The sequence below is a fragment of the Mobula birostris genome, chromosome 32, assembly GCF_030028105.1.
Source record: "Mobula birostris isolate sMobBir1 chromosome 32, sMobBir1.hap1, whole genome shotgun sequence".
Taxonomy (NCBI): domain Eukaryota; kingdom Metazoa; phylum Chordata; class Chondrichthyes; order Myliobatiformes; family Myliobatidae; genus Mobula; species Mobula birostris.
Genome location: NC_092401.1, coordinates 20,178,952 through 20,200,596, shown reverse-complemented (window position 1 = coordinate 20,200,596; position 21,645 = coordinate 20,178,952). Strand labels below are relative to the sequence as shown.

General features: G+C 46.5%; 1 protein-coding gene across 1 annotated transcript in view; it reads left to right on the top strand.

Moving 5' to 3' along the window:
* notch3 (notch receptor 3) overlaps window positions 1–21,344 on the top strand; it is a 224,337-nt gene extending 202,993 nt beyond the window's left edge. The window contains exons 28-34 of the mRNA XM_072248347.1: window positions 2,351–2,567; window positions 4,019–4,121; window positions 7,365–7,533; window positions 8,348–8,652; window positions 11,106–11,253; window positions 12,847–12,944; window positions 17,019–21,344. Coding sequence (XP_072104448.1) covers window positions 2,351–2,567; window positions 4,019–4,121; window positions 7,365–7,533; window positions 8,348–8,652; window positions 11,106–11,253; window positions 12,847–12,944; window positions 17,019–18,353 — 2,375 coding nt within the window. The 3' untranslated portion in view covers window positions 18,354–21,344. The remainder of the gene's footprint in view (window positions 1–2,350; window positions 2,568–4,018; window positions 4,122–7,364; window positions 7,534–8,347; window positions 8,653–11,105; window positions 11,254–12,846; window positions 12,945–17,018) is intronic.
* Window positions 21,345–21,645: the final 301 nt, after the last annotated feature.

Here is a 21,645-nt window from a genome sequence, read left to right as displayed (position 1 = left end):
GAATAGCAACAAAAGAACATGAGATTCATAAGAAAAAACTACTAAAAGTTAAGAAAGACAGGGAGACTAGTTCTGCTGTTTATATATGCATCAGGTTTTTGAATTTAATAATATTACAAGAGCTCATTGGTATGTGGAGATGTCGATGTTCAGAAGATGTTTAGGTGTTCAGAACCTGGGGGCGTGCTGGAGTTTAAAAGGATGGGGGCGGTGGATCTCAATGAAACCTATCAAATACTTGAAAGGCCTTGATTGAGTGGGTGTGGAGAGGACGTTTCCGATAGAGGTGGAGTCTAGGACCCGAGGGCACAGCATCAGAGTACAAGGATGTCCCTCTAGAACAGAGATGAGGTGGAATTTCTTTAGCAAGGGTGTGTTGAATCTGTAGAACTCATTGCCACAGATGGCTGTGAAGTCCAGTCATTGGGTATATTTAAAACGGAGGTTGATAGGTTCTTGATTAGTCATAATCATAGTCATACTTTATTGATCCCGGGGGAAATTGGTTTTTGTTACAGTTGCACCATAAATAATAAATAGTAATAGAACTATAAGTAGTTAAATAGTAATATGTAAATTATGCCAGTAAATTATGAAATTGGCTCAGAGTGTCTGACCCTCCAAGGGAGGGGTTGTAAAGTTTGATGGCCACAGGCAGGAATGACTTCCTATGACGCTCTGTGTTGCATCTCGGTGGAATGAGTCTCTGGCTGAATGTACTCCTCTGCCCACCCAGTACATTATGTAGTGGATAGGAGACATTGACCAAGATGGCATGCAACTTGGACAGCATCCTCTTTTCAGACACCACCGTGAGAGAGTCCAGTTCCATCCCCACAACATCACTGGCCTTACGAATGAGTTTGTTGATTCTGTTGGTGTCTGCTACCCTCAGCCTGCTGCCCCAGCACTCAACAGCAAACATGATCGCACTGGCCACCACAGACTCGTAGAACATCCTCAGCATCGTCCGGCAGATGTTAAAGGACCTCAGTCTCCTCAGGAAATAGAGACGGCTCTGTCCCTTCTTGTAGACAGCTTCAGTGTTCTTTGACCAGTCCAGTTTATTGTCAGTTCGTATCCCCAGGTATCAAAGTCAGGGTATCAAAGGCTACGGGGAGAAGGCAGGAGAATGGGGTGAAGAGGGATAATAAATCAGTCATGATGGAATGGCAGAGCAGACTTGATGGACCCAGTGGCCTAATTCTGCTCGAATGTCTTGTGGTCTGTAATATAATAAATTTTCCAGCAGGCTGGGTAGTTCAAAGGGACAGGAAATATAGGAGCACTCTGGACCTTGGCTCCAACCACAAACCTGACCTGTGATGGGTTGAAGTCGAGGAGCTTCAAGTTCAGGGCATCGCTCCAAGTCTAAAATCTTCAAATGTTGGATGAGAGGATCTCTGGGACAGTTAACCAAACAGGGGTCATAAGGCCGTAAGACGTAGGATCACAATTATGCCGTTTGGCCTATTGAGTCTGCTTCACCATTTCATACCTGGTGCAGGTACAGTGATGGAGGTATCTTTGAACAATAGCCTGACAACCATTAGGAACGTATCTATGACTCCCACCCTGCAGCACTTGGTGCAGAGCCCTGCAGCTTCTGGCACAAATTGAGGTTTTCTACCTCCGCCCCACCCTGCTTGACGACATCAACTCTTCTAGTTGCCGACAATTGCGCCTCTTCAAAAAGTTGTTGGAATTGGAGTTGGTTGGTTATTGTCACATGTACCGAGATACAGTTAAAAGGTTTTGCTGGCAAGTCAGGTAGATCACGCCACACAGAAGTGCATCAAGGTAGTAAAAAGAAAAATAAAACAAAATGCAGAAGATGGTGTTTCAGCTACGGAGGAAGTGCAGTGTGGGTAGGTCAATAAAAAGCAAAGGTCACGTGGTAGACTGGGAGATCCAGAGTCAATCTTTAGTGTGTAAGAGGTTCAATCAAGAGCACCACCTTTTAGACGTACCTCTTCTGTGTGGCAGGACAGGTTGGGGGAGAAGAGAGACTGGCTGAGGTGGGCAGGGTTGGCTGCTTTTCCAAGTATATTCAGAGCCAATGGAGGAGAGGATAATTTGTGAAACGGACCGGGCAGTGCTCATAACTTTCTGCGATTTCTCCTGGTCGGAGTTGCTGTACCAAACTGTGATGCATCTGGATAGAATGCTGTCTACCGTGCGTCTATAGAAACTCATGAGAGTAATTGGGAACATTGATTTCCACGGCGAACACCAGAGGGTAGAGAGCGGGCAGATGGTTGTATCTGAGCCGAGGCAGGTTGACTGCATCTGCCGCTCGCCACCTTGGCGATGAGCTTTCATGCTGCCTTTCAACCGTTCTTCACCACAGGCGAGCGACTGACACTGCCGTCGCCCCCCATGAACCTGCTGCCGCTCATGATCGTGGCCGCGGTGATTCTCACGATCATCCTCATCCTCGGCGTGCTGGTGGCAAGGCGCAAGAGGGAGCAGAGCCTGCTCTGGTTCCCTGAGGGCTTCACCCTGAAGAAGGACAACAGCAACAAAAACCGCCGCGAGCCCGTGGGACAGGACGCCCTGGGAATGAAGTAAGGGTTCTCAAATTCTCCGCCACCCATGTCAGGGTTCATCTTTATGGTGGTAGTCCTCAACACTAAGCTCACGGCATGGAGTTGTGTGAATAGAGTTGGAGACATACTTAAGTTTTACATTCTTAAGTTTACTTTTTCTTTGCTCACCCTTCCTGTTCATCCCCCTCGACACCCGTTCCATCTGCCCATCAAATCTTCCTTATTTGAGTCCTCCTATCACACACCAACCTCTGGCTCAGCGCTCCCCCTCCTTACTTGAGTCCATCTGCCCATCATCCTCCCCCCACCCCTGTGGACCCCCCACCCTCATCTCTTACCAGGCCCTGTCTCAACTCTCCCTACATCCCAACTACAGTGTCTGACCACACCCATGTTTACCTTAAACACAAGGGGCTCTGAAGTAAGAAGCTGGGAGCTGATAGGTGGAAGAGGTAAAGGGCTGAAGAAAAAAGAAGTTAATAGGATTAACCACTAACACCTAGAGTCTAGGCTGGGTTCAGCAGCATTCAATTCAAAACAAACCTCAACACTAAAGGCTCTACAGATGGTGGAAACTCAGAACAACACACAAAATGCTGGAGAAACCCAGCAAGTCGGGCAACATTTACAGATGGAAATAGACAGTTGACATTTCAGGCTGCCAGCCTTCATCAGGACTGGAAATGAAGGGGGAAGAAGCCAGAATAAGAAGATGGGGCAGGGGAAGGAGTACAGGCTGGCAGGTAACAGGGGAAGCTAGGTGAGGGGGGAGGCAGGTGGGAGGATGAAGAAAGAAGCTGGGTGGTGATAGGTGGAAGAGGTAAAGGGCTGAAGAAAGAGGATTCTGATAGGACAGTAGATCATGAGCAAAAGGGAAGGAGGAGGGGCACCAGAAGAAGGTGATGGGCAGGTGAGGAGAAGAGATGGGGTGAGATGGGGTAAGAAGGGAGCCAGAATGGGGAACGGAAAAAGAGAGAAGGTAGTGGAAACTGGAGTAATCAATATTCATGCTGTCAGGTTGGAGGCTACCATATTAATCTTCCATTTATACCATTTTGACCAGCACAGGCACGAGTCCGAAATGCTCGTTCTTTTTGGATGCTCCCTATTTGAGGAACATGGACGTCTTGGGAGTTATTAGAATAAGCAGAATTCTTAAAACTGGAAAGGGGAGTGACGAGGGTGCCAGAGAAGATCATTAATGTCAACTGAGTAACGTCTGACTTAAAGTCTTAATGCAATCTTCACAATCATTAAAACACCTTTACGTAAGACCTCTGACTGCAGGGTTTCGACCCGCAACCTTGACAATTCCCTTTGCTCTACAGATGCTGCACGACCCACTGCGATTCTCCATCAGATTGTTTGATGCGTGCGGTTCCCTTTGTCTGCATCTAATGCCACGTGAGGAAGGAGGCACACTTTACTGGAGCACTCTTAAATCTCTTGTCGTCATGCTTTTTCATCAGGCACATCTCCAAGTCTATGGTGGAGGAGGGTCTGATCAGCGAGCGAGAGCTGCAGACCGAGCAGTGGTTGGACACTGAATGTCCTGAAGCAAAGAGGCTCAAGGTGATCACTCTCTACGCAACTTGTTCTTTGCCCCTGCAGATCTTTGGAGTCTACATAAAGTCAAACAGTGTAACAGGCTCTCCATTCCACCAGGTCCATGCCAACTATAAAATACCCATCCACACCAATTCCATTTATCCCCACTTGCCCATATAACCTTTTAAATTCAAGTGCTTGGCCAGGTGCCACAGCTCCTCAGGCAGTGTGTTCTAGATTTCAGCTGCCTATGGGTGAAACAAATCTGTCTCCGATCCTCTCTAACGCATGAGGGAACAGAAAGGTTTAATACGTACATCCTCTGGTTTTAGATATTCTTGCTACTGGGGGGAGAAAACCCTGGCAAATTACAGCACAGGAGCAGACCTTTTGGCCCATCTAGTCCATGCCAACCAGTTACTCTGCCTCGTCCCATCGATCAGCACCTGACCACAGCCTTCCACACCCCTCCCATCTGTGTACTCATCCAAATATCTCTTTAACGTTGCAGTCGGACACTTCTTCTGGCAGCTTGTTTCACACTTGCGCTGCCCTCTGAGTGAAGGAGTTTCCGTTAAATATTTCATCTTCCACTCTTAACCTATGACCTCCACTTGAGGTCTCACTCAGCCTCAGTGGGAAAAGTCTGCTCTTGCATTTCCTTTATCTATACCCGCCTCATCATCTTGTATTCCTCCTTCAAATCTCCTCTCATTTTCCTTTCTTACTATTTATTCTCCCTCATAATTTCTTTACACCTCTTGTTTTCCGTCGAACAGGGTAAAGTAAATGCGTCCTCTCCAGGTTCTCATAACTGAAGCACTTTATCCCAGCGAGCATCCTGACGAATCACCTCTCCAGTGCAATCATGGCCTTCCTATAAAGGGCCAGCTAAATTTGCACATGGTACTCCATTGTAGTCTAACCAATGTTTTATAGATAGATAGATATACTTTATTAATCCCGAGGGAAATTTAGTTTCGTTACAGCCGCACCAACCAAGAATAGAGCGTAAATATAGCAATACAAAAACCACAAACAATCAAACACCAAAATGCAAACTATGCCAGATGGAAAATAAGTCCAGGACCAGTCTATTGGCTCAGGGTGTCTGACCCTCCACGGGAGGAGCTGCATGTTTGATGGCCACAGGCAGGAACGACCTCCCGTGCCGCCAAGTGTTGTATCACGGTGGAATGTGGCCGAAGTCCAACAGCAAAAAGTTCAATATCCGGTCTATAAACACGTTCCTCAATCGTAATATGACCCGGATTACACCATCCGTTGTTAACCAGATCAGTAAGCACCCAACTCCTTTACGCTTACCACTCTCAGTGCACTTCCGGTCAGCCGGAACGGTATTACCCACCGAACTCCTCTTCTCCAAAAGTCTCTGTTGTCTCGACCCGGTCCTCTTTCCTTGGCTTTGTGACCCCCCCTCTGCATCCTCTGTGTGTTTTCCTCCGGATTTCAGCAGGGGTCTCTGCCGCTCTGCTCGCTAAACTGTATATGTATATACAGTAACCTCCCTGCACTGTCTCAGTACTCCTGAGTGCCTGACCATTCATTTTGTGTGCCTAACCTTATTAGTCCTTCCAAAATGGATCATGTCATAGCATCAAGACAAAGTTTCACCTGCCATTTCCCCACGCAGCTCGCTATCTCATGATGCAGTGTAAGGCAACCCTCCACACTGTCAATAACACCACCAATTTTAGCGATGGCCATGAGCTTACCTTCTCTATTCACATCCAGATTGTTAGTGTACACCCACTGACCACTTCATTGGCTACCTCCCATACCTAATAAAGTGAGCACTGAGTATATGGTCATGGTTTTCTGCTGCTCTACTCAATCCACTTCGAGGTCCAACATGTTGTGTGTTCAGAGATGCTCTTTTGCACACCACTGTTGTAACGTGTGGTTATTTGAGTTACTGTTGCCTTCCTGTCAGCTTGAACCAGTCTGGCCATTCTCCTCTGACCTCTCACGTTAACAAGGTATTCTTGCCCACAAAACTTTTGCTCACTGTATGGTTTTATTTGTTTATCGCACCATTCTCTGTAAACTCTAGACGCAGGGTTTCCCAACCGAGGGTCCACGGACCCCTTGGTAAATGGTAGGAATCCATGGCATAAAAAAGGAACCCCTGCTCGAGAGACTACTGTGTGTGAAAATCCCAGGAGCTCAACAGGTTCGGAAATGCTCAAACCACCCTGTCTGGCACCAACTATCATTCCCTGGTCAAGGTCACCTAGATCTCATTTTCTCCCCATTGCGATGTTTGGTCTGAACAACAACTGAACCTCTTGACCATGTCTGCATGCTTTTGTGCATTAGGTTGCCGCCCCATGATTGGCTGACTAGATATTTGTATTAACGAGCAGGTGTACTTAATAAAGTGGCCACTAAGCATGTATCACAATCAGTAAACATTGTGGAATAGATCACAATGGTGCATCAATAGCAGGGAATTGTCGGTGATCAGGAGGGCCAAGGTTCCAGCATGAAGCTATCCCATAGCTTCTTGGGTGTGCGATATCCCCAAATATGGGATATTCAACTGCATAATTTGTGTTGGTGGGGGACCTGCGTTCTTATATATTTTTTCTGTAGATCCCTGCAAGAAAATGTATTTCGAGGTAATGTATGATGACTATACGTACTTCGATATAAATTTACTATATATATACACACACACACACACACACACACACACACACACACACACACACATACACACATACACACACAGCATTTGATAAGCCTCTATAAAAGTAGAGTATCCGAGTATCCAATTTGCAGGTAAGTCAACATTAATTGAGAGCAAAGTTCACAAAATTTCAAGCCAGTGCTGTCTCTTCTCTCTCACTGCCTCTGTCTGTCTATCTCTGTACCTCTCTCTTCCCCCCCATACATGTTTTCGCCCCTCTCTCTGTGCCTGTCTCTATCCAATCACTCTCCCTCCCACTCTCTTCCACCACCCCTCCACCGCAGTGCTGAACACCAACACCATGTTCTGTTTAATTACCTCTCAACATTCACCCAGCCTCTACTCAGCCGTTTGCACCCCAGTAGGTTCCAGGACATTCAGAGATTTTGTGTAGTGTCAGGGGTGGCTGTTTGTTTCCCTTTGATGATGATGTGCAATATTGGGAGGTAGCCCTGTAGACTGAAGGTGTTAATGTCGACTCGAGTCCCTCTGAGCTTCCATGCCCCTACAGTATTGGTTACCTGGTCCCTTGAATGCCCTTTTCTACTCCTTAGGTGGAGGAGCCAACCTCCTTGTCGGATAACGAAGATGCAGTCGACTGCCGCCAGTGGACGCAGCATCACCTTGCTGCTGCAGATATCCGGATGCCTCCCTCCATGGCCCTGACTCCTCCGCAGGGAGAGTTTGATTCCGACTGTATGGATGTCAACGTCCGAGGCCCAGGTACTTCTGTGTTCAAACGTGATACGGAGACAGGTTTAGTTCATGAAGGCTTGGTTACGTTCCCTCCTCTAGCTCGTTGTTTCCTTCAGCAGAGTACTTCGATTCTGTGCGTTCATGGTGAGCTGTGCTATAATATTAATCCAGCAGCAGTGTAGTTGCCCTCCATTTTGGCCGTACTGTGATCTGGGAGGATTGAACCTGGGTCATGAGTGTATCACTCAAAAAAAGTGTATTTGAAAGCAATGTTTGTGGAAATTGAGTTGGATGCTTCACCTCCCTTTGTGACTCTGGCACTGTTCAAGGGGGTGGTGGTGTTGTTCCCTCTGTAATGCTTCCTTTGGAGCTTTGCAAGGCAATTTGGACTACTTTGTCCTTCAAACAAAAGATGAGCTGCAGTGTGACATGTACATAGAAACGCGTGGTTTTGCTCTATCGACTAACACGGTCTGAGGATGTGCTGGAGGCAGACCGCAGATGTCACCTCACTTCCAGCACCGAAAGTAACATGCCTCAACTTACTAACCCAAACTCTAACCTGTACTTATTTGGACTGTGGGATGAAAGTGGAAACCCATGTGGTCACAGGGAGAACGTACAAATATCTTGCAGACAGTGGTGGGAATTGAGCCCCCAATTGGTTATCGCTGGCGCTGTAAATCGTTTCACTAACTGCTATGCAACCGTGCAGCTTAATTTGTGTCTGAAGTTATGTGTGCGTGATGCTGCTGTAAGCAGGTTTTTTAATGTACTTGTAGCTCACCGTCCTTGCACACGTGACAATAAACTGAATCACTTGATCTGTGTGCTGTTGCAGATGGCTTCACTCCGCTGATGTTAGCTTCCTACTGCGGCGGGGGGCTTGACACCGGCTTGGCCGAGGAAGAGGAACAGGAGGACTCGTCAGCCAACATCATCTCCGACCTCATCTACCAGGGAGCTAACCTGTGCGCCCAGACAGACCGGACGGGAGAGACCGCCTTGCACCTGGCCGCCCGCTATGCACGGGCGGATGCCGCCAAGCGACTGCTGGATGCGGGGGCTGACGCAAATGCCCAGGACAACACTGGACGCACTCCGCTCCATGCTGCCGTCGCAGCTGATGCCCAAGGGGTCTTTCAGGTAACGTAGAGAGATGGTGACACTGGCAATGATTGGTGCTTCTGGAAGGAGAATTGTCATTCAGTGAATATTGCTGAGGTGTAATCTGGAGTATTATCTGCAGTTCTGCTCACCTTCCTACAGGAAAGATATCAATAAGGATGAATGAATTTAGAAGGATGAGAGGGGATCTGATTGAAACATGTAAGATTATTAAGGGATTGGACACACAAGAGGCAGGAAACATGTTCCCGATGTTGGGGGAGTCCAGAACCAGAGGCCACAGTTTAAGAATAAGGGCTAGACAATTTAGAACGGAGTTGAGGAAAACCTTTTTCACACAGAGGGTTGTGGTTCTGTGGAATGCTCTGCCTCAGAAGGTAGTGGAGGCCAATTCTCTGGATTCTTTCAAGAAAGAGTTAGATAGAGCTGTTAATGATAGCGGAATGAAGGGATATGGGGAGAAGGCAGGAACAGGGTACTGATTGTGGATGATCAGCCATGATCACAGTGAATGGCGGTGCTGGCTTGAAGGGCTGAATGGCCTACTCCTGCACTCCTGTCTATCGTCTATTGAATGAGTATGAGAAAATTTACAATAATGTTGCCGGGTCTTGGGGATCTGAGTTATAGGGAAAGGTTAAATTGATTAAAAGGTCATTATTCCTGGAGCATAGGAGAATGAGGGGAGATATGGCAGACGTCTGCAAAATTATCAGCGGTTTAGGTAGGGTAAGCGTAAGGTTCCACTGAGGGTGGGTGAGACTAGAACCAGAGGTCACGGCCTAACGTTGAAATATTTAAGGTATATTTTAAAGTAAGATACGAATACGAAGGTGAACCTGAGTGGGAGCTGCTTCACTCGGAGGGTGGTGAGAGGGCGGAAGCATCTGCAAGGGGAAGTGCTAGATATGAGTTCAATTGGAACATTTAAGAGAGGTTTGGATAAGGACATGGAGGGCTCTGGTTGCAGGTCGATGGGACTAGGCACAATGGTTCTGAACAGACTAGATGGGCCAAAGGGCCTGTAACTATGCTATGACTCTCTCGGTGAAGGCTGGCTGAACAATGCACTATTATATCTCGCGTTTAAATTCCAGATCTGAAGATAAACCTTTTCCCCAAGATATTTGCTTCCCTCGATTGAGTTTGATCCCAGTAATTTATCCTTCCCAAACCTCCAAACTCTATATCATTTCATTTAATTTTCTTTCAGAGATTCAACACCGTAACAAGCCCTTATCACATGTCTCCCAATTGCACCCATGTGACTACGCATGCTAAACCATGCGTCTTTGGTATGTGGGAGGAGACCAGAGCATGCCTATGCAGTCACAGGGAGACCATACAGAACTCCTTACTGACAGCAGTGGAATCCCCTCAGCCAAGTCAGGATTAGCTGAGACCCAAGCACCAAATTGCTGCAGCATCCATTAGAAGCACAACAGCAGCATTCGCAGGGGAGCACCTCAACCTTGCGACCTCTCCATCGTGCCCTCTGACCTGGTGTAGATCTGTATCATTGGCCTTTGGCCTTGGGTCTAAACTCTGCCACTCCAGACGAGCTGCACAGCAGAACCCCCTTCACCTGCGGGATCGTTGTTCAAAAAGGCAGCTTATTCCCATCTTCAGAATCAGAATTAGGTTTATTATGACTGATGTCTGTCGGGAAAGTCGTAGTGCAGAAATATTGAGGTAGTATTTGTGCGCTTGATGAGATGGGGTAAATCAGTCATGGTGGAGCCAGACTCAATGGGTGAATGACCTAATTCTGCTCCTATTCCTATGGCCTTCTGGTTCATTGTCCATTCAGAAATCTGATGGCAGAGGGGAAAAAACTGTTCCCAAAACATTGAATGTGTGCTCTCGGGCTCCTGTAACCCCCCCCCCCCGATGGTAGTAATGAGATGAGGGCATGTCCTGGGTGGGGGGGTGTCCTTAAAGATGGATATCGCCTGTCGATGGTGGGGAGGGTAGAGATGGTTGAGTTTACAACTTTTTCCGATCCTGTGGGGTGGCCCCTTCATACCAGACAGGGATATCACTAGTCGGAATGTTCTCCATGGAAGAGTTGGTCAGCAAAAGCTGCCCTAGTGGAAAGGCAAAATGAAAATTAATGACAGTCTAATGAAGTAAGAGAGAATCCACATAAAGTCCAAGAGTTAATTTTGTATAAGTCTTAGTTTACGTCTTTGTATTTTTGAGGTACAGCAGGCTCTTTCACCCCAACAAGCCCTTGCCACCCAATTACACCCGTGTGACAAAATTAACCTGCTAATCTGTGCCTCTTTGAAATGTGGAAAATTGGAGGAAATTCACGGAGTCAGGGGACGAACGTACAGTCTCCTTACAGAAAGTGACGGGAATGGCACTGTAATAGCATTACGCTAGCTGCCAAGCTACTCTGCCAAGTCCAGCACATGCGTTTACCGGATATTGAAATGATGAAGTTTGCTTGGTTCTCTCTCTGCCAGATCCTCATAAGGAATCGAGCTACAGACCTGGACGCACGGATGGTGGACGGCTCCACGGCTCTGATTCTCGCTGCCCGGCTTGCCGTGGAAGGAATGGTGGAGGAATTAATAGCGTGCCATGCTGACGTCAACGCTGTCGATGAGATAGGTGAGCCTGAGAACACATCGCACTAACTTGTCCTCTCAAACCAGCATTCAGGGCCTTGAGGTCAAATAGTTCTTGCTATGAGCAGCTTGCAATTATACGGCAGCCTTGATTTATTAGGAATAGAGGTTAATGGGGTTATAGAATGATACAGACAGAAACAACCCCTTCAATCCATCAAGTCTGAGCCGACCATCAAACACCCACTTAGACACAATTGATTTTTATTCTCCCCTTAATCCTATCCCCTCAGATACGCACTAGAGGCAGCTTACAATTGATAATCGATCGACCAATCCATATACCTTTAGGATCTGGGAGCAGACTACAGAACCAGGGCGGGACTGTAGTATAGGGGTTAGCATAATGCTATGACAGGGCCAGCGAGCTGGGTTTAATTCCCAGCACTGTCTGAAAGGATTTTGTCAATCTCCCTGTAACCACGCAGGTTTGCTCCTGATGCTCCAGTTTCCTCCCACATTCCAAGGATGTGGGTTGGGGGGTAGACTGGCCATATTAAACTATTTATTACTTAATTTCATCTTGAATATCTCCCCATTAGTATTCCCTGACCCCAAACTACTTCATCATTGAAGGAAAAGGGTCACATTAACCGGGAAACACCACCACCTTGTGACCTCTCCAACTTCAAAGTCACATGTCAGTGTCAATTTATTATCAATTTATGCATATATTCACCGTATACGACCCTGAGATTCATTTTCTTGCAGGCATTTAACAGGAAAGTAAAGAAATACAATAAAATTTATGAAAAACTAAATGTAAACAAAGACTGACTAACAACCAGTGTTAAAAAGAAGACAAAGTTGTGCAAATTGAAAAAATTATATAATATATAGTGCTGAGTTGTAGAGTCCTTGAAAATGAGTCTATAGGTTTTGGAATCAATCAGTTTAGGGCTGAGGTAAATGAAGTAATTGTTCCTGAAACTGCTGTTGTGGGATCTAAGGCTCCTATAGCCCTGCTGATGGTTCTAGGGTAATAACTGTTCCTGAACTTGGTGGTGTGGGACCTAAGGCTCCTGTAGCCCTCCTGATAGTTGTAGGGTAATAACTGTTCCTGAACTTGGTGGTGTGGGACCTAAGGCTCCTGTAGGGCTCCTGATTCTGCAGATGCTGTAAGTCTGAAGCAGCACACAACATGAAGGAGGTACTAGGAGTGTGAGCGAAAGATTAGTCAAAGCAGCAGGTTTGGAAAAAGGAGAGAGGCTTTGGGATATTAGAGTTAGAGTGTTGGCTAAGGGCACGGATGCAAGTGCTGGGGTGGGGGGAAATCATGAATCTTTGGAGAAGTGGGCATTGCATGACTTGTTATCGGATGCAGAGGGATTTGAACACACTAGGGTGAGAAGTTTAAGTAAGCCCAAGGATCTCAGAGGTGGGGGATGAACGAGACCCACGTGCTTGGCTTGTGAAGGTTAGGTTTGTGGAGGAAGGAGGGAAAGTGAGTTGTCAGGAGAGCATTGTACACATAGCCTCCCGTGAAGGTGATTCGTCTGATTAATCTGAGAATCGAAGCTTTGCTGTGATTCTGCCGTGAGTGAATCAACAAGTGTCCTTTTCCCTGGACATTTAGGTAAATCGGCGCTTCACTGGGCTGCGGCAGTGAACAATGTCGATGCCACGCTGGTCTTGCTGAAGAATGGAGCCAACAAGGACATGCAGGACAGTAAGGTAAGGGCGTTTTACTTCTCAGCAATATTAGAGGCTCCTCTTCACCCTGCACTCCATGAACAGTTGTTTTATTGTTGAATAACCATAGGGAAAGCCTGTCACACAGGAAGGGTGGCACCCTGCTGCCAGCCTTGGCCAGTTCCACTCTAACCGTTTAATGGTGATGTCAACCCAGCCTTCAAGAAGCTCGTGGAGAATGTGAGCACGCAGCTCATTTTTTCCCCAAAATCTATCTTTAGGATGAGGTTGATGTTCGCCAGCTTCTCATAGAACATAGAGCAGCACAGCACATCGCAGTCCCTTCCGCTCACCATGTTGTGCCAATCCCTTAACCTACTTTAAGATCAATCTAACCATGCCGTCCCACATAGTCCTGCATTTTCCCTTCATCCATGCGCCTATCGAAAAGTTTCTTGTGTTCCTAATGTATCTTATTTTACCACTACCCCTGGCAGAGTGTCCACGTACCCGACTAAAAAAAAGCAACCTCTGACATCCCCCCCATACCTTCCTCCAAACACCTACAGCTCTGATGAAAGTTTATTCACCTTAAATGAGTTTCTTTCTTCAAAAATGCTCAATAATTTCACCATTTTCCACTAACTGCCTGGCTAAGTTTGTGGAATTTCAAGGAGGTGGTAAGGCAGGAGCTGTATGGTTTACTGCATTAACTGTTGGAGGATTCTTCTTAATAATTTGGCTTAACCATTAACTCTTTAGTTTTGCCTGAGAACGCATGTTATGGAGCTCAATTATAAACACAAGAGGTTCTGCCGATGCTGGAAATCCAGAGTAACACACTCAAAATGCTGGAGGAACTCAGCATGTCAGACAGCATCTATGGAAAGGAATAAACAGGACTACCCCCTCCCTCGACACCCCATACACAGCAGCATACTCTGGATAAATTCCTCCATCGTTAACTATTAGGAACTAATAGAGAGTTTTATAGTACTGTCGAAGCATTGGTGATCTAATTTGTTTTGCATTTCATTTGAAAACATAATTTGTTGCTCAGTTAAAAGGTAGCTTATTTTTTTATATACCTTTTTAACTATTTGCATGAAACTTTGGCTAATTAGGGTAGCTGCTTAGTGTACTGGCAGTCAAAATGGACTGGTCCCGGTGTATCCCAATTAATCGAATCTTCTGTATCTTGGTCCCAGGGCCCTGTTCGGTTCAAAGTTACTGAATGATTTTCTACAGTGTCCTGTTTATTCACAGATCATTAGCCCACTCGCCCAGGCCATGAGTACTAGATTGGTTGGAGTTCTTCCCATGCCTTAGTTGAAATTAACTTTAGTAGTTATGGCCAATATTTAACAATATCATTTGATTAGAGTAATAATTAAGTATTCAAAATTGTTATTATCAATTACTAATAAATAAGTATTAATTCTTACTAATGTCAATAATGATTAGATTATGAGAACACTCAGTCCTCTTTTATTGTCATTTAGAAATGCATACATGAATGCATACACAATGAATATGTTAATAGCTATTATTAAAGTTCAGTTATTAGTTTGCTGGTCCAAGCTGAGACCAGAGGGCTGGATGGAGCCCATTCCTCAGCAACACCAGTCAAATCTAATTTTTTGTCCGTTAAGACAGCTTTGGTGGTTGGTGCTCAGTCAAATGTGAGGAACGAAATCAGCTGAATTTTGTGACTATCCAAGCCCTTGTAGCTTTGGAAGCAGAGAATCTCCCAAATCCTTGGGTGGAACTCATTATATTTCAACATGTCTCTTATCAACATTTTGCAATATTACAAAGTGCAGATACTCCCTAGGTTGCAAGGGAGTTCCGTTCCTGTGGGCCGCTTGTAACCTGACGGTTCAGAAGTCAAAAATGTGGCTGTATTCTCAGGTAGAATGTGCCTGCAGCCCCACAGCACGTGGAAAATGCGTTCCTCCGCTCTCCCAAATGCTCGTGCGACCTATACTTAAGTCGGGAGTTTGTAACCTGGGGTGGGGGTGTAGTAATATAAACTTTCCCATGAAGCCATGAGTTTAGGGGAGCAGAGCTGGGTAAATTTCAGCTTGTAAATTTCACTTGCTGAAAGTCAAAAGCACTCGGGAGCCCTGCACCAAACGCAAACCTACCCCCATTTCTGAACTCTGGTGCTCCCAAGCCAGATCCCAGCCCCAATTCTGTTCTCCCATCCAGACTGATTGGAGAGGCAGACCCAGAGCCAGGGGGAATTGTGAGCATTCAGATCCTGGATTAATGGAGTTTTACTTTGTTCATTTCCCAGAACTGGATTACAAACCCATGACCTGAGTTTTCCATTTACCCACCTTAATATCCCACCTCATGCCACCTTAATATCCCACCTTATTGGAATAACTTGTATTGGATATTGATATTTTTGTGATCCAGAGGTTTCTCAGAAGTCACAAATTGCTCATGATCATTTTATTGAGAGTTCCAACAGCAGAAAATGAGGAAGAGAGAACAGAGAGAACGAAGAAAAAATAAAGGAAAACATAGTCGTCTCATACTCCGACTCCTCCAAAATGACCACAACCTTGTCGTAGGGTTTGGAGGCCTGCTTGCCTCAATGACTCAGGGAGCTTCGTTGACTAGAATCAGGGCCTTGTACTTTGGCTCTTGGTAGGGTCACCCATGCTAAACAGGTCAAAGGGTAGAGGCCAGACTAAGAGTGGTCCACCGGTCCTCCAGGTTCAGGGGTTCAGCTCAGGGCTAGCAATCAAAAAACTGTTATGGAAGCGGGAGTGAAGAGGCCTTGCATATCTGTGTGAGATGCGGACCACATGGACAGACAGAGATGGAGGGCCTTCTTTGCTGCACTAAACACCAGCAGTGTAATTATTGGAAAATTCACTGAACAATTACATGTGTAACGCTCAGCTATATTGGCTCGTATATGTCTAGGGGAAATCCTGCCCAGCACCGGCCTGAACGCTTCCTGCTGGGTCAGTTGCTCTACCACTGCCACCCGAATCGATCCCAAACATCGATCATCAGCCGGCACACCCAGTACGTTTTACCAAGTACCCTTTATAGATATTACTAAGTCTATGAAATTAATACATGAACACCCATTGGCTAATAGCGCCCTGTTATCTGTACTAACCCAACCAAATGTCTAGCTAGAGACTCTCTCAGCATTTAACATAACATACAAACCATTTTAATCCACATACGCAGCAATTTAAAAGATTAACATAACAAAGAAGCCATTTTAATTTTAACGTACAAAAAAAAAGAGACCCTGTACACATGTGTATAGGTGATTATATAAAGATACAAGTAAGCACAGGAAAGTTAAACTATAAGAAAATTAACAATTCTACACACCAATCGCCTTTTGTAAAGGAGCATCCCTAGAACTAACTTCATGTCACTTGTCCTGGGCTTCCTCAGAGGAACTTCTATCCAGTGCAGCTGGTCTTTCTGATTTAGTCATTTCCATCATTGTTTTACTTGTGGCCAAAGTGTGGGTTCTCTGAAATCCCATCGCAAGTTTCAGGTTTCTGGGTGTCAGCATCTCAGAGGATGTACCCTTGGTCCAACACGTTAATGCAGGCACAAAGAAGGCAGGCCAGTAGCTGTACTTTAGTAGGAGTCTGAGGAGATTTGGGGTGTCACCGAAGACTCTGGCAAATTTCTGCAGAGGGACTCTGGCTGATGGCGTCACTGCCAGGTGTGGAGGCGCCAATGGACAGGATGAAAGGAGGCCGCTGAAGATTGCAGACGAACTCGGCTCCATCACAGGCACAGCCCGCCCCACCGTCGAGGGTATTTTCGAAAGGCAGAGCCTCAAGAAGGCAGCATCCATCATGGAAGGGTCTTCACCATCTAGGACGTGGCCTTTTCTCTTCACTACCATCAGGGAGGAGATACAGGAGCCTGAAGACACACACTCAACATTTTAGGAGCAATTTCCTCCCCTCTGCCGTCAGATTTCAGAACATTCCAGAAACACTACCTTGCTATTGCACTGTTTTCTTCTATTCTTGTTGTGTCTGATTGTAATGTTTACGTGTTGGACTAGATATGCCAGTGATAATGAACCTGATCCGATTGTCATTCTGACCTGTTTTTCAGGAGGAGACGCCGCTATTCCTGGCTGCCCGGGAAGGAAGCTTTGAGGCAGCGAAGATGCTCTTGGACCACTTCGCTAACCGGGACATCACGGACCACATGGACCGCCTGCCCCGCGACATTGCGCAGGAGCGGATGCACCACGACATCGTGCAGCTGCTGGACGAGTACAACGCCGTGCGAAGCCCGCAGGGGGCTGGTGGGCACTCCATGTCCCCCCTCATGTGCCCCCCCAACGGCTACCTGGGCAACCTCAAGCAGACGCCCCAGGGCAAGAAAGCCCGGAGGCCCAGCTCAAAGAACTCGGCTCCCGGCACCTCTGGCAACCTGAGCAAGGAGTTGAAGGATGCGAAGCCGAAGGGCAAGAAGCTGAGCTTGGATTGCCAGGCCTCGCTCCTGGAGAGCTCCGTGACGCTCTCTCCAGTGGACTCCCTGGACTCACCGCGGACCTACGTCGCCAACCCCACCTCCCCCGTGGTGGCCACCTCGGGGATCCTGCACCCGGCCACCTCCCTGTCCATGCTGGCCACCCCGCCTGTCGGCAGCATCCTCGAGGGCCCCTTCACTGTTTCGCTGGCCCGGCTGGGTGACTTGGGCGAGCTGGCGGGTCAGAATGCGACTGCCGCTGTCCTCTCCATGGGCCGTGGGCCCCAGCTGCCTCGCCTCTCCGTGCCGCAGATGGTAGCCCAGCCTGGCTGCCTGCTGAGTGGCGGCAACCTGGGCCTCAGCATGGGCGCCTTCGAGTGGCGTGCCCGCGCGGGCAGCTCACAGCACGGTCTCCTCCTGCCTCAGGCCAGCCACCTGACCATGGCTGGCATGGGGCCACAGCTCATGGGTCAGCAGAGCCCCGTCAAGAACCCAGCCGAGCAGCCAGCCGCCCCCTCGCAAACCCCCAACGGACAGCCGAGGTGCATCCCGCCTTCCGCCGCCGCCGCCGCCGGCCTCTCCGTCCAGCAGGGCCTGCTGAGGGGCGAGGTAGTACGGAGGGCCGAGCGCTGCAGCCAGGCCCTCTCCCCCCAGGAGGCTCAGCCGTCTCAAGCCGGCCTTCCGGCCTTCTTCAAGCAGCACGGCGGCGCCCCGTCTGAGGACTATCTGCCCCCCACCTCGAAGCACGGCTACACAGCGGGGCACGACGGCGCGCCCAAGCATTACCTCCACCTGAAGAACGAGCACCCGTACCTGACCCCGTCACCGGAGTCTCCAGAACAGTGGTCCAGCCCCTCGCCACACTCCATGTCTGATTGGTCAGACTCCAGCCCCAGCCCGGCCATAATCGGACACCAGGCCCAGATGCAGCACATGACTGAACAAGTAACCAAAATGCAAGTTTTTGCATAAAATACTTCATTCGATTGTTTTTTTCAAAAGAAGAATACCTAAAGGATATAAGGAACTGGGCTGATGTTTAATTTTTGTGATTCCTGCTCTCATTATCTCAAAGAGACAGGTGGGAAGGAGGTAGTTCTGAGTCAACACTGCCAGGACCTACAGTGGGATCATCTTTTAATTCTGAAATTCCTGGAGATGTTTTTCATTTAACAAAGCAAAAGACTGAAGGATTTCGGCCTCACTGTTATCACTGCCTGTTAAAGCGCCGATGAGGTCCACTGTTACATTTTTATCACTTCCGTCAAGGGTTTAAAAACCCTTCACTACTGCCCAAGCCAATGAACCCTCTCCCGCCACAGTCCCGACTCGGTTCTCTGAACACTGGTGTGACTGGTATCTGACACCCTCAGGCGTTTGCCAGTTCCCATTTAAAAAAAAAAAGATGGCTTCAGAAAGACTCGGGCCAGTAAACTGACACTACCATCTTTCATGAGTAAGGAGGAGACAGTGCCACATAACTAACCTGTTACAGTAGATGCAGTTCCAATTCCATGGGACTCCAATGTGGCCTGGAATCTCCAATGATCTGTAAGCATTATAGTAATTCCTGCGGTAATTCTCTAACTCACTAAATCCTCAAGCACGAAAATGCTGCCATTTCGTTATGTATAATTGTTATGACTTCCTTCTCTGCAGTCCTCTTACTCAGTATAAAAAGTTGCTAACACTTACTGCCTTTGGGAATTGCTGCCATGTGTCACTATGATTATTTAAGTGTTTCAGAGGAACACTTGTTATTTTTTTTTATTGTCCATTATAAGCAGGGAGTCTGTGAGATCTTTCCCAGAATCTCCAAAATCTTGACACTACAGTTGAAAAATCAGAGTTTGATGACAAACCTTGGCCTCAAAAACCATCTGAATTCAAGCCAACTGTAGCACAGGGCTTGTACTGAGTTTATCATCAGCCAATAGATAATCAGTGAGGTTTTCCAATTAATAGAACCCACGTCAGCCATACTCAGAAGCTCAAACGTTCTGTTTCCTGACGATTATATGCTTGTATTTTTTTCCAGGAAATGTCAAATATTCTTTCCACTGTAGTTATTTGCCAGAAGAGTCATCTTGATACTGCCCTTCAAAGAAGGAACAGGTTTATTCTAGTGCAATTTTGAGTTGTTTAACCTGGCTCTTCTTTGTGGGCGTGAATCCGGCTGGTAACAGTTTGGGTGAAAATCGCTGTCCGATTTGTAACGGGAATTGTTTGATTGGAATCAAACCATCCACACTGCCCTTGTCTAGAGACTTGAAATCCCCTTCATGTTCGGATCAGAACAGATTTCTGGGCCTTGGTTAGCTGCTCCATGCAGCTGAATCCAGTGACAGATGTTATTACAGTAGAACGCCTGAATTTTCCCCCTTGATTCAAATTCCTACTGCTGAACCTCTGACAGTATGAGTGCCCAGATTTTAATTTGATGGGACCAGCAAGTGGTTAAGCACCAGGGTTTGTCCATAAGTCTTTGGAGCAGAATTAGGCCATTTGGCCCCTTGATTCTGCTCCACCATTTGATCACAGCTGCTTGGTTTCTCTGTCAGTTCTTCAGATCTGTTCCGTGCATGCAGCCTATCCCCCAACTACGTCGGGCAGTACAAACTCTCTTCATGAGCCTGGGCAAAGGGGCACAAGTTAGAGTGCAAAGCAAGTTGTATGTATTACCGTGAATTCATGGTGTTGTCTTATTCTAATTTAATTCAGAGGCCTACTGGTTAATCCAGAGCAAGATCTTTTTTTCTAACTTCCCCCTTATCCCAGCATGGGAGATTCATTTTGCAACACTAGTAGATGCTATGAAAACGAAGAGCTTTTTACCCAGACCAGGATCACCCTTTGGCGACCTGGAGTCTAGAGAGCCTTCAAATCAATTGGCTTGGGGTGCAATGAGGTGGACGAGGAAAGTTTCCCCTTGTGCTTTTGGTTTGTTTCAAATCTTGGACTCACTGGGTAAAGCTTCCCCATCCCAAATGGGTTGATACGCTGTACCGGTGTGGCCACAAGAGGAAGGAGAAGGGTAGCGCTATCTTGTGGTAGACATGGAGGAAACTGTGATCTGAACTCAGCAGACTGTCCTGTTGTTGGCCAGGGTTCATTGACTACTAACACATAACCAAAAAAAAAAATAGGGTAGAAACATTTTTTATATCCTTTTTTTTAAAACCATAATAGATAGGCCTGGGCAAATAGAACTGGGGAATGAGCAGCCAAGCCTAGAGAAGGAGAAGAGGCAGATGATGAGTCAGGTGGGGTGTGGCGTGAGAGATATTGTGTTGAGGCTTGTAGGCGTGGAGGGTAACGTAGAGATATTAAGCCCGAGGGGGTCAGGAGAGGTGCAGGGTGTGAGGAAGAGAGAGATAATGGTTACCTTGCTTTCTATCATGGATGGAACAGACAAGGTAAAGCTAATTCAAAATCACTCGGATTCTCTTATTTAATTCTTGCAAAGCTTATGAAAGAGGGAGAGCACCAGAAAGCCGGGTTACTTCCTACCAGAGGACTGAAATTATGAAGGACCTATATATATATATTATATATTTTTTCTCAATATTCTTGGTCAGAAAATACAACTGAAAACAGTAGAATGTACATTTATAGCATTAACTGATTTTTTTTTAAAAAAAGACAAACTGTAAATAAATCAAACTGAAGAACAAAAAAACATTTACTCATTTCAAAAGTACTTTGTTGTTTGAAATGTTTTATGTACTCAAAATAAAAATTTTATTTCCTATTAGTCATATATCACACAGAAACACAGCCAATGTACTTGGCAGTTTATTCTTAGAAGGATTTTCTAGGTATTTTATAATACTTCAAGACTTTTTACAAAAAAAAATGTAGCTTTAATCTGTACAGAAAAGTATTTTAAGTCACGTCTTTTGTATGCAAGAAGTACAGGTTCTGAGGTGAATATACTTCCAAATAAAGCTGTAGGAAACTTCACACTGTGGCTCGCAAGTGGTTTGTTTACAATCACAGCATTTGCGCAGGGAGCTATTTGTAAAGTAACTTTTATTTATAATATATACAACACAGAACAAGCCCTTCTGGCGCCACCCAACAATCCACCGATTTAATCCTAGCCTAATCACAGGACAATTTACAGTGACTATCCAGTACACCTTTGGACTATGGAGGAAACCCGAGGACCTGGAGGAAAACTCACGTGATCATTGGGAAAAGGTCCTTATGGACAACACAGGAGTTGAACTCCAGAATTGCATTTGGGAATATGTCCCGAGAA